At 43.5% G+C, this 13,364-nt stretch overlaps 1 protein-coding gene across 7 annotated transcripts in view; it reads right to left on the bottom strand.

The window, feature by feature from the left end:
* opa1 (OPA1 mitochondrial dynamin like GTPase) overlaps window positions 1-13,364 on the bottom strand; it is a 58,199-nt gene that overhangs the window by 25,068 nt on the left and 19,767 nt on the right. For all 7 annotated transcript variants that reach the window (XM_080431980.1, XM_080431981.1, XM_080431985.1 and 4 more), the window contains 12 exons: window positions 13,167-13,239; window positions 12,774-12,889; window positions 10,035-10,099; window positions 9,736-9,812; window positions 7,225-7,390; window positions 6,965-7,117; window positions 6,266-6,374; window positions 5,736-5,815; window positions 5,304-5,444; window positions 4,582-4,698; window positions 4,116-4,209; window positions 3,397-3,507 (listed from right to left, as the gene is read on the bottom strand). In XM_080431980.1, the coding sequence (XP_080288106.1) occupies window positions 3,397-3,507; window positions 4,116-4,209; window positions 4,582-4,698; window positions 5,304-5,444; window positions 5,736-5,815; window positions 6,266-6,374; window positions 6,965-7,117; window positions 7,225-7,390; window positions 9,736-9,812; window positions 10,035-10,099; window positions 12,774-12,889; window positions 13,167-13,239 (1,302 nt within the window). The remainder of the gene's footprint in view (window positions 1-3,396; window positions 3,508-4,115; window positions 4,210-4,581; window positions 4,699-5,303; window positions 5,445-5,735; window positions 5,816-6,265; window positions 6,375-6,964; window positions 7,118-7,224; window positions 7,391-9,735; window positions 9,813-10,034; window positions 10,100-12,773; window positions 12,890-13,166; window positions 13,240-13,364) is intronic.

Here is a 13,364-nt window from a genome sequence, read left to right as displayed (position 1 = left end):
ACATCAGAACTGTTTGTAAATGTGGCTAGACTACACTGCCCTACTAAGACAAAGTGCAGCAACCACATTTGTGGAGACACTGATTTATTTATTTGTCTCAAAGCGCGCGCACACACACACACACACACACACACACACACACACACGATATAGGGGGACAAACAATTACCTCGTGAATAGATATACTGTACAATTAGTGCAATATCACTTACTGTATGTACTGATAAACTATTTGGCTGGTGAGTTGAAACACTAGCATTTTTATCAGTTTGATTCTTTGTCTAGTTACTGCACTTTGGCTTTTGTAGGGCAGTACACACACACCTATACATACACACACACACACACGCACACTTGGGTCCACGTGTGTGAGATCATGTGTGCGAGTATAATGCATGAAAACGTTTGTGACTGAGAATGTCTGTCAGTTTGTGTATGCATGAAAGCAAGTCATCATAAGAACAATTGTAGCTGTGTGTGTCTGTGTCTGTGTGTGTGTGTCTGTGTCTGTGTGTGTGTGCGTGTGTGTGTGTGCGCGTGTGTGTGTGTGTGTGTCTCCATTCAAGTGCCTCAAAGTAACCTGACAGTCTGTCTTGAGGAAGCATGCCTGCCTCGTGCTGCTTCAATAATGCACACTTCCAGCACTTAGCCTGCCTTCTGTAAATAAGGTCACCACAGAGGAACGTCTCCGTCAGACTGCTCCAGTCTGTTATTAGGAGCCATCAGTGGGTGGACAGCTAACAATTAGCAGATATTTGCAGGGTGCTAGTCCTGGGGGAGAAAAGCCATTCACCACTATTTTCAAGTAAGCATTTAGTGCACTGCACACACAGTAAAATCCTGCGTGTTAATCCAACTCTGAAAGGGTGCAAATGTAACCAAATAGACCCAGAAGGATCCATTTGGTTACATCTCAGAGTTACAAATGCCCTATTTTGGGTGTGCCTTTATAGGCAAAAAATGTAAAAAAAATAACATTAACATTTTTACAAAGTAGCAATAGCAGATATCCAAGTTTTAGATCAGCTATTTTCAAAGTTTATAGGGTTTAAGTGGTTTACACTCAGGATTTTACTGTGTAGTTAAATAAATATATACAGTATGAATGGTTTTGTGCCGATGTCATCCAAGATAAACTGTAAGTAAGTAACACTGTGATGTGCAAAGATGTGTAGAGTTGAAGAACACAATACAAGGCCATTTTCCACAGCCGGTTCACTTCACACACTCAAAACATCTTTACAACACACTGGTTGTGAAAAGCGTTAAGTGATTAAAAGTGCAAAAAAAATAATCATAAATGGACCCTTAAGGCAGCGACATCTGTAGTTTAACTTGAAGAGTTTAACGATTTACCCATTTACGGGTCCATTTTTACACACTAACATTGACTATTGTGCTCAGTCAAACTCATGAATGAACGTGTTTAAAAATAAACAGTGAAAGTATGCCGTTTGAAGCGAGGCAGTTTAAGTCTGACCCCAAACAGACAAACAGTGGAGAAGCCAACAGGTCCAGGCTCGCCTCTGGTTGGTAAGGTTCCAGACAGGAGTAACGGTCAGCCTCTGTGATGTGTGTGTGTGTCACGGCTAAAAGCACAGGAATGCTCTCCCAGGGTTTCTAGTTACCAGCAGCAGGCTCACACTGAGACCAGAGACCACAGCCGTGCAGATCGTCTGATTCACAGTAGCCTCAACCCATACACATACACATACACACACACACACACACACACGCACACACGCACCGCATCCTGTGTGTATGTGCTTCACAACTCGAGGGTTTCGGTTCTGGCCGTGACTGTTGTCACATAACTGGCTTTCTTTTTAGAGAGAGTGCACGTGCTTGCATGCCATGCACACACGCATGCATGCATGCACACACACGCGCTCCTCCCTCGCCTCTGACCTCCCTGCCACTCTCCACGGCCTATTAATTATCCAATAAAACAGGAATGCATAACACACAAGCACCAGCTCTCTCTCTCACACACACACACACCTTAAGGCTACAGCAGCAATTAACAAAGTGCATTTCATGTCAAAACAGCGTGAATGGAGGGAGATGTGATGTCTTCTTTAAGACAATCTGTCAACTAGTGTCGCGACTACAAGGCTGATGATGGACATCTGTGTGATAACAATATATCTGATGGATATGGAGTCATAACGCCATGTCTGATGGACATCGCGTCATAACAAGATATCTTATCCGACATTGTGTAATAATATGATGTCTGATGGACATTGTGTCATAACAAGATATCTTTATTTATTTTTTATCCTGAAATCAAAACATTTTCATATCAGCCCTGCTAATAGACATCATATCTATGCTCTGATCAACCTTGCTTAGATGGCTAACGAATGTCAAAATGTTTGACAGAAAAGGGAAACACTACCACCAAACTAACACCTGTCATACCTTCTTCAACTTGAATGTGTGTGTGCGTGACGTATGTGAGTCTGTGTGTGTGTGTGTGTGTGTGTGTGTGTGTGTGTGTGTGTGTGTGTGTGTGTGTGTGTGTGTGTGTGTGTGTGTGTGTGTGTGTGTGTGTGTGAGAGAGAGAGAGAGGAGAGAGACGAGAGAAACAGAGAGAGGGAAGATGGACAAAACACAGGGCAGGCTGGCAGCATACAGCTGAAGAGATAGGCAGGAAGAGAGTGTGTATCTACTATCTAGTGTGTGCTTGTCTCTCAGGTGTGTGTATGAGTGTTCTGTATTTAATCAACAGGGTTGTGTTAACAGGAGCCTGTGTTAGCCACACACACACACACACACACACACACACACACACACACACGACTGTCAGCAACATAAACAAGAACACAGAAGTAGGAGCAAATGAGAAGGAAACTATCATCTCACATAGCAGTAGCGAAAAGAAACTCAAGCCAACTCAAAGGAGACGTAGTCATAACATTATACACATACTGGGACATCTCACTGGTATAACATACTGGTGCAGTGGTATAACACACTGGTCAACACTAATCATTCTGTCTTTTTCTTAAACACTGATGCCATCTACTGGCAGTTTCTTTTCACTTCCTATGGCTATGAGTACACGTTGCTCAGAGAATCAGAGAATGTGTGTGTGTGTGTGAGAGTAGCCTCGTTCCCAGCCTTTTCTAATCTCTGAGGAGAAAAGCCTGGTCACGACCTAATGCAGAGAGTGTGTCTAATAGGGCGGGACCGTCGTATGTACTTCCCCCGGAAACTATATATTTTTTTGAGTGAGTGAGTGAAAGAGAGAGATAGGTGTGTGTGGTGTGTGTGTGTAGGCGTTCATAGTAGTTCAAGAATGCTTGTACCTGGAAGGCTAGATGGTCAATCCCCACAGAAGCCAATATACAGTACTAGACTACTACACTACTATGTGTGCGCGCAACTCACTGAGGTCCTCGGCCAGTTGGACCCTGCGGCCGGTGATGAGTTGCGTCTTCCTCTCTTGGTCTTCTCCAAAGTCCTCCAACACCTCCTTCACGTTCTTCTCTAGACGACGTACTGCAAGAACACACACACACACACACACTCAGTACAACCTCAATATCCAATTCAACATCAATGCATTCTCTCTGTTATCTCATACAGTAGTTCGATATGATGCCATCAACAAATCATACCATCATTACTTTGAATAAGACAAAATTGTGGTTAGTCTTTCAAGACAGAGGTGTTGGCTGACTTGCCTCCCACAATTTTATAATGCTTCCACCTAACACTCTGTACTTCAGAAGCTCTGAAAATGTGTAGAACAATTAGTGGATGTCCTGCCTCCCCTCACTTCTGTTTCGCCTTTGCAGTCGAGTAAATAAGTCTTACTGGACAACACATTAGTTGAAGCTTATCTATCTAGCAGCTCTGCAGAAAGAGGGGGGGTTGAACAGTGAGGAGTAGGCGATATGTCCTCTCAGTGCGGGCTTCTCACTGGCAGGTGAGCCAGTAGGGGCAGCAGTGACACGACTGCACATACATGTGTGGGGAATTTAGGAATTGGCAACGACTACATTGGTTAAAAATGGGGGGGGGGGGGGGGGGGGGGGGAGATGTGACACTGCTGGTCCTGTTTCAGCCTTAGAGATCCAGTCCAACAGTCTCTTCTACATCCATACCTTCTGTGTTGGTGAGCTGCTGTCGAAGTGTGTTGGCTGTTATTAGCAGCATCCTCTGAATCCTCCAGAACAGGACCACATCGTTACACTCCAACTGAAACACACGCATAAACCCACACACACCGTTTAAACACCAGCTGCAATGGCTTTTCGTTACCATTTTGTGACGTATTTCAGCCGGTCCTTCAATCTCTTCTCTCTCTAAGTTATGGAGAGAGATGGCACACACTTTGTCCACTGTGTCTGTCGACCAGAAATGGCTAAATCTCCAAGGCAAATTATGTAAAAGAGTGTCGGTAGGGGTAAGCGGGGGTCTAACGTTCATCACTCATATAGCAGAGCTGCAATGAGTATAAAACAATTGCAGAGACCTCGTTCGGCTTCGGCAAGCCTAAAACAATTTGACTTATTTTGAAGCATGCCAGGATCAGACGATTGAAGCCCCAGCCAGTCGGTCTCTCCTCACCTCTGAGTCCACAAAGTGCCTCTGGTAGTAGTAGAAGCCCCTCTTACAGAGGTTACAGTGGGCCAGGGCCTTCTGAAGGAAGTGACGACGGTACAGCTGGTGCCACGTGTCCTTTATCTGAACACGGGAAGTCAAAAAGACAATTATTGACAGATAAAAGATAATCAAATATGAATTGACTTTGGACACATGATGGATATATTGCAGGCTGCAGATAACCTCATCCCCAGAGGGAAATTCAGGTGTGATAGCAGCAACAGCAGCAAGGTTGAAACACAGGTAAAGAACAATAAATATCCTAAATAAGCTTGATATAATATGCAGTCACTGATTTTGTACATAACTTCTAATAAAAATATTATATATATATATATAGCAACATAAGTTTTTCAGAAAACTCTTACGATTTAGAACAAGTGGTTTAGAACAGTGGCTCTCTCACAGCGCATCACTTGCTTCGCTGCGAGCTTATACATCTGCTATTGTTTTTGTCTTTTCGATTTTTTTTTAAATAAATTTCTTTTATTTTTTAAACACAAATCTTCTCTTCTGGGTGTCCCTGGCACAAACCATTGTCAGATAGGGGGTCCGTGGCCAAATACATATCATTTTGGGGGTCCTTGGCACGAAGAAGTTTGAGAACTAGTGATTTAGTAGGCATTTTGTAGAATCGGCCTCAGGTCCTAATGGAATAAGCATGCGAGTGTTCCAGTGAGTCTCACCAGGACAGGGTCCACGTCCACCCCGCGTCCCTCCAGGTTCTTCCGGACAGTGGTGACCTCATCGTTGGCCAGGTAGGCGGTGTGGTCCTCGTTGAGCTTCAGCAGACGCTCCAGCTCATTTTTGGTTTCGTTACGGACATGCTGTAAAAAGGTTCAAGGAGAGGCCAGTGAGAAGAGACTTCAGGGTGGAAAACCGTAACTTTAGTTCTTAACGTCATTTATCCTGGTGTCGTTATTTTGGCATGTTGTTATAGGCCTAGACTTGTATTATGCTTTTTTTATACATGTCATACGCCAGTGTTATAACTGATCTATAACTGATCTACAAGCACAAGCTGAGAACGCATCGTGTTTCCATGCATTTCTTTCATTCTGCTCAGAATCAATGCAGGGTACAGTATATATACACTCCACACAGCCTTGAGCCCTGACCTGTTCAGATGTTCGGTTTGTCCAGCCCATCCACCTCTGCTTCCAGTCTGGACCCACCATGTCACTGATCACTGACTCAGCTAGGAGGAGCGAGGGAGAGAGAGAGAGAGGGACAACCAGAGAAAAGGAGGGAGAGAGGGAGATGAGAAAAGCACAGCCACATTCTGACTCGTGGGTTCTAAGTATGTCCATGTACATTACTTTGGTGCAAGTACTGTGTTAAGCCTAATATATTCTGTAGCACAACAGAGTTTCTTGCCAAAAAGAGCAGATCTACAAGCTGACAACTGGTCACGATGCATCAGCTGGATAAACAGGAAGGGGGGGGGGGGGTAGTCAGTCATTCAACCTAATTAAGGGTTTTCTGATTCTGATTACAGAGGAGCAAATTTCCACCAAAAAACAACTTATATTGAGGCTACAGCAGCAAAAAGTGTGACTTCTTCAAATAGCTCCACCTGTAGTTTATGAGACAATTAAAATATCGTCAAGATGAGTGTGAATGTATGAATCCATCATGGCTGACATACTGTCTTTAAGGCGTGACTGCAGTGTTTCGTCCATGAACTGGATGGCTGCGTCCCACTGGGGTTTGTCCGTGATGGAGCGATCCTCCAGGGCATTGTGCTGGATCACCCTCTGTGACACACACACACACACACACACACACACAATTTTGTAATGATGAGTGACTCTTATTTGCTCTTCTCTTCAGCTGTTGTTGACACACTGGTCTTATGAACTGAGTGACGTTTACAATATAAAAAACACATTAAAATTGTACAATGTAAAGTCTGTCTGCCAACATAATTGCCATCTCTAACTGTTAATAAAGTACCATGTCAGTGTTTACCTCGTCTAGCCTAACGGAAATGAGAAACATCTCTAGTGCTCTGAATGATCCCGTCCAAATTTAGCCAGACATATCCTGCCCTTTCCACAATTGTATCATGCCCCTAGCTACGTTAGTTAGCATACTTAACCACTTTCAACACGTTTAAAAAATAGCAGATCTACAAGCTGTGTCGCATTGTGAGCTTGTAGATCGGCTATCTTGTTTGTTCCTCATCAGACAAATTATATAGGGCTGAAGTGGTCAACTACTACCCACATGATAAATTCAAACAACCCTGCCTGTTTCTTTCTCTATAAAGGGTACGGTAATGGCTTCCACCAGACCGTGCTTCAGTGTGGAGTAGGGATGTGGGTAGTGAGACTAGTGTGTTTACCAGGCTGTCCATGGCCCTCTCGTTCCACTTATGTCTCTTGATGCTGTCGTCCTTCACGGCTTCCTTCAGCTTGTCAAAGATGTCGTCCTGGTCTTTGCCTTTGTACTCCGCCATAAAGCGTGCAAACTCCTCCTGCAGCGTCTCCCAGGCAACCTGGTGGAGAATGAGCCATAAAGAATATGATCACCCCACTAAAATTCAGTTTGAGTTATGATTTGATCAGTTTAATACTTAAACAGACGGTCGAGTTACTGCACTACCTCCAGGGCTTTGTGAGGCAGCTGCTTATCCGTCCACTGTTTGAGCTTGATGTCCACAGTGGTGTTAAAGGTACCAGAGTTCATGGTTTGTGCGGCGGGGAGGTAGATGTTCTCGATCACGTGAGTGGACACGCGCTCCCACAGCTTCTTCTGCAAGATGGCTTCCCTGGGGAGAGATGGGGAGGTCAAAGGTCGTGTGACATTGAATGAGGATGGTAGACAGAGCTAGTTCTTCCAAAGGTTTAGGAAAAAGATGTCAATGTGACTATATCCACTATATTCTTATCAGTGCACTATAACTAGTGATTACACACTCCAATCGCACCAGTTTGAACAGCAGGAAAGTGTGGTTTTGGGTACAATCTCTTGGACATATTTTGTTGTTGGTATTTTATTTGTATTTTTTTTTTACCTGCTCTCTAACAAGCAAACAGGTGAAAGTGCGTCCAGAGAGACGCTTCCAGCTGTCTGCTTTCTTTCTTTCCCACTAAGTGATCCTGAGGGGGCAGGAGAACAATGAGGAGAACAGGCGAGCGTGGGCCGTTGGATCGCTCTCTACTATCGAGTTGCCTTCAGTCCCGTACAGTGAGATTGCACTTGACTGTAGTTTCCAATACACTCCCCGGCATGAGGCCGTTATCCTGGAGCTAACAGCATCCCCCCGCCCGCCGTCTTGACCGCAGAGAGGCCCATGTGACAATGGCACAAAACCATCACCAGCACCCTTCGGGACAGGAGAGCTGTTAAGCGTCCTTTGCTCATTTATCATAAACGCACGCTCATATTTCATCCGGCTCGTCCTCTCCTTTTGTTCGGGGCTGGCGCTCCTTTGCCATCGATGGCTGCTAACTATGATAGCGCTGGCTGGGCCGGCTAACAGGGCCACCCCCTGTCCCATCTCTGTGAGCCATTCATCAGAGCATTGATCCAGAAGACCTGATGGCACACACACTGGGGACGGCCACAACACAGCGCATTCATCTCATTTAGATCCCCCCCCACAGGGGGTTGGGGCTCATACCTATACACTCATGCACATGTGTGAGTATAGTTGTGTGTGTGTATGTAGGAAAGACAGAGTCTTACAATATTTCAACCTCAACCAATTAATAGTACGTAGAGCTCCAGAGCTGTTATGTGATGTTAAGCAGTTCTGTCTTAATTATTGACTTTTAATACAAACACTGTTTTATGTATTTGTTGTCAAGTGTATTGTACCGTCTAATGCCAAACTTGCCATGCCATTCTTTGCAGTGATCTTGCTAGCTGCGCGTACCACGTCTCTGACGCATATTATTCCAAAAGGACGCATTAAACTCACTATAGATCATCTGGGGGACGCATGATATTTCACCCCAAAACAAACTATCTATTGGAGAATCACCATTTAGTTTTGCCGTCCGGTCTGAGTGTGAACTGATTAGAAAGTTGTAAATTGCCATGTGTGTACAACCACTAACCTCTCCACTTCAAAACAATGTATCAGTCCCGCCCGACATGCACTGTAATCTGTGCATGTGCGTGCGTGCTCAGCTGAGAGCAAGGTTGAACTGAGAGAGCGGAGTCGTGCTATGCCATCATACGAGAGGAGTAGAAATTAGGCATAAGAATAGCAAGACAGGAGACATTGTCAATAAATAGACTACTTCAGAAAACACCCTTGGTTGCAACTTGACAAAAGCGCAATCTGAAGAAAAAAAAAGAACCCAAAAGAGGAGAGAAGCCTTCGCAGACACTTCTCGTTGGTAGGAGCTCAATGGCTGTGTTACAGCGTGTTGCTGTGTGTGTGTGTGTGCGTGTGCGTGTGCGTGTGCGTGTGTGTGTGTGTGTGTGTGTGTGCGTGTGTGTGTGTGTGAGGGAGAGAGGGTTAGGGTGTGTGAGAGAGAGACAGAGAGAGAGAGAGAGAGAGGCTTGATGCGAGTGTCAGAGAGAGATAATATCTGCATTACTAAACACCATGTCCTGTTAAAAGAGTTAAGGCCTTTGCAGACAGGGTGCGATTTTCCGCACGGAAAAAACGGATAAATCATTTTTTAAATGAACAGTGAACACATGGTTCTCAATGACCTCATGTACGCCGGCTCCGAATTTACCGTGCGGCGATGCGATGCGGCGATGCGATGCGGCGCTGCGTTTTTTTTTCAATCGAACCCAGTTCGATTCGTGCGTCTTTTCGCATGCGGTAAAAACTGATTGACTAATCGCACCCTGTGTGCAAAGGCCTTGAGGGTCGGTTTTGAAACCGAACCCTGAAGAAGACCTTAGTGGTCAAACCGTTGGTGAATAAATGTATATTGCACTGTGGCCACGAGTTGTGTGGCATCTTCTTTTACCTTAAAGCTTTCAAATATAGCAAAAACAATCAAACATTGTAATGAGCCTTAAATCCAAGATCAGCGTCAGTATTTTCCAGCAACACGCAGTAAGGAGTAAGGGTCAATAACCACAGTGTCCAGATAATAAATGTAACAAGACACGTAAAAAGAACAAAAGATTGAAGACAGAACTTACCAGTGTTTTGGAGTCACTTGACTTAAACTAATGACCTCATCCAAGATTTCATTTTTGGCTTTTTCAAAGAGTTCATTCTGCAAAACAAAGGCACTTTTAACCTCATATTCATTACAGCCATACAGTGGACATCAACGTGTGTTATGTGTGAGACATATACGTGTATTAACCCCTAGGCTAATGTTGACATTTGCCATGTGCTGCACCAGATTGCGGGCTATATTGTGTTTAGTTCATATTTGAGGTTTGTGTTCAGTGATGGTTGTTGCGTGTGGTTTTAATTTGCAGGTGTTTCTCACCCTGTCCAACTCTCGCAGACGGGGATAGTTATTCTTCCATTCTGTCTCCAGGTTGAAGCGGGACGCTGAGGGGGAGGGTGAGACAGTCAGTCGCCATGAACGCACACAAATCAACCGTTTACACCAATGATAATGTGAATAAATGTGAATATAGAAACTCGAGTGGCTCCATCAAATCTACAGACAGACATGTTTGTAGCACGTTTATTGAATGATGACAGTGTTGTTATTAGGTAATTATTACTCATAATAACAAAACATTAATAATATTTTAAAACAAATTAGAAGTTTAAACCCTAGGCATGTCATAATAGGTGGAACACTCTGCAAAAATCTAAGTTCTACAAGCTCACACCATGTCGCATTGCAACGTGTACGTGTTGTGAGCTCGTAGATCAGCTATTTTCAGTGACGAGATTCAGTGCAAAAAAGGAGCGGAGGGGTATAGATCCCTGGGGGACTCCGGTCAACCAAGTATACTGTACAGGGTTTAAGTGGTTAATCACCAGACAGGAACACTTTCCCACATCTGGTTGTGGCCAGGTGGTGATTCCAGCCTTATCATTATATCCTGATGAAACGCATCATCTGAGAGTTTCTATTGCTTTTTACCTTTGATGCTACGCTTCACCAAACTAATACACCATAATGATCAGGCACTGAGTGCATAGAGACAGAGCCTGCTTTGTCTTAAGCTGGTTTGATATAAAGGAAGCTTTCAAACTGCTAATGATGCCCATCTTTTAATAAAAGTGGGCGAGGACATCATACATACACACACACACACACACACACACACACAGACACACGCAGACATACATGCTCTTAACTGGTCCCAGAGAAGGAGGGGATGGCGCCGATCATACAATCTTAATCAATAGCCAGCATTTTGCAGTCACACATGTAGTACAGAACACACAGATACGCACACATGCACATTATCCAAATTACATGATTCATGCACACACACACTCACCATAGACTCAAGTGTGTGCGACACACTCGCACACAAATGAAATGCCACACACACACAGCTAGTGGGTCTACTCTCCCCATCCACATTGGAGTTTAGGCTAATTGCTGGGTTACAGGGCCACATTGGCGCCAAAATGAGACTGGGGGCAGATGGCGGTGCAGTTTTATTTTTTGTATTTTTTGACAGGCAGTGGATCGATGCGCTGCACAATTGACCACAGGGACCAGTAAGTCACTCTGGCCATAAATCTCCTCTAGCGTTTGCCAGAGGCTGGTGGCTGTCAAGGCTAATTGTCGTTTGGGAGGCAGGGTGGAAACGAGAGGGGAGAAGTGTGGCAGGGTGGACTGACTTTAGGTCTGGGAGAAACAGACACGGTTCAGTGGGTAGGATCGGATATACTGTACCACCAACACTGCCAGCATTAGAGGTTCCACTCTCTTTGTAGTTCATGCTTGGAGCACGGCACTACAACTTCCAGGATTAGAGATTCTATTCCATCTACACATAGATGGGGAGAAAACAGCTGCAGCAGGCAGATTTTTGAGTGGTGCTAGCCACTCCAAGGACTGACTTTGTCCGGGTGTCCGGGTGTCCGTCCGTATGAGCCTCTCTGTATGTTTGAGCACAGACTCAACAGCTGCGGCTGATTGCAACACAAAGATGCAACCAGTTACACTAATTATACACACACACACACACACACACACACACTTTTGAGTAAAAATACTTAAAATGAGTAAAAATACTTAAAATGAGTAAAAATACTAAAAATGAGTAAAAATACTTAAATATTAGTACAGATACTTTAAAGTTCCTAAACTGAGTAAAAATACTTAAAATGAGTAAAAATACTTAAAATGAGTAAAAATACTTAAAAGATGTTATAATGAGTAAAAACACGTACAAATCTGTAAAAACATTTTAAAGTACTTAAAATGAGTAAAAATACTTTGAAGTCATCAAAGTCTGTAAAAAGTAACTAATGAAATGAACTCATGAAAGGCACCACTCTCTTCACACTGGGTGTGATTTTTACAAACTGACAACTCATTAACCACTTTCAACCGGGCATCCCCTCGAAATGAGGGCCAATATAGGTTCATATTTTTCAAAACAAATCAAAAACTCCCGACAACTATTTGATCACGTATTTTTGCTGCGTGACACCATGGTATGATTAAATACAGTACACGACAACACTCATTCACACCGACGCCGGAAGCAGCCATGCAAGGCACCAACCTGCTCACCGGCAGCAGCTAAAGGGTTAGCTTTAGTCTAGGGCTGCCGTGGTGTGGAGATTTTCCCACCAATTGAGAAATGTGCATGTGCATAGCTTACTTTAATTGACTCCATTCTTATTATCTTCATGGTGCTGTCTGCTAGCTATATTGCCAACCGGTAGGTGTCCTACTCAACACTACAGGTTGTTAAATTAAATAAAGGAAATAAAGCACTCATGTAAGCTGTTGGCGATTAAACTTAAGAGGATTCTTTCTCCAACAACTTGTGTTACTGTGACGTGAAATACTTGCCCGCCATCTAAGTATTTAGTCACAAAAATGTAATAAATGGGTTTTATAAAACAAAAACCATGGCAACCCTACTTCCAACACATGCCCAGACAGCCACTCTACTGTACCTCCTGAATCACTGAAACCAGGTCTTATATTATATTATATTATATTCCTTTCCAGGCCCATCTGAGTAAAGACGTCACAGACTGAATGCACATCCTGGAGGTGCGGGGTGAGGGGTCGTACCTTTGAAGGCATCAGCCTGCTGTTCCACAGACTCTCTGACCATCTTCCAGAAGCAGTCAGACACAGCCAGACTCAGATTCTTAGTGGTCACCTGATGGGGCTTCAACATGCCTTCCCTAGGAATAGAGTAATACATAGTAAATAAGTAATAATACTAAATTATACTAATATTACTAAATTCATCTAATAATAAAAAACATTTGTACTTCATTAAGTATTTATTATTACTACTACTATTATTATTATTATTATTATTATTATTATTATTATCGTGAAAATAAAAAAGGTGTTTACAAATGAAAATTGCAATAAATTAGTACTTTAATTAATTAACAATCCAAACATGAAAAGGACAGGCCTGCTAGCTTGAAATGAAATGGACCTCAAATGTACCTCAATAGCCTTGAGTTCTGAAAGAATTCCTCCTCATAGTCTTTAATGGAGTCTATGCTTTCCCCACTGCTACCTGGACAAGAGAAGACCACAACACTGGTATGTCACACCTGAGTGATGCATCTACAAGCTCACAATGCGTTGTGAGCTTGTAGATCGGCTATTTTCGGTGTGCAGCACTGGCGTACAACTAGGCAT

The sequence above is a fragment of the Gymnoscopelus braueri genome (assembly GCF_963280865.1).
Source record: "Gymnoscopelus braueri genome assembly, chromosome: 6".
Classification (NCBI taxonomy): domain Eukaryota; kingdom Metazoa; phylum Chordata; class Actinopteri; order Myctophiformes; family Myctophidae; genus Gymnoscopelus; species Gymnoscopelus braueri.
The sequence above is the reverse complement of the archived record's forward strand: the minus strand, read 5'-3'. Positions and strand labels throughout refer to the sequence as shown.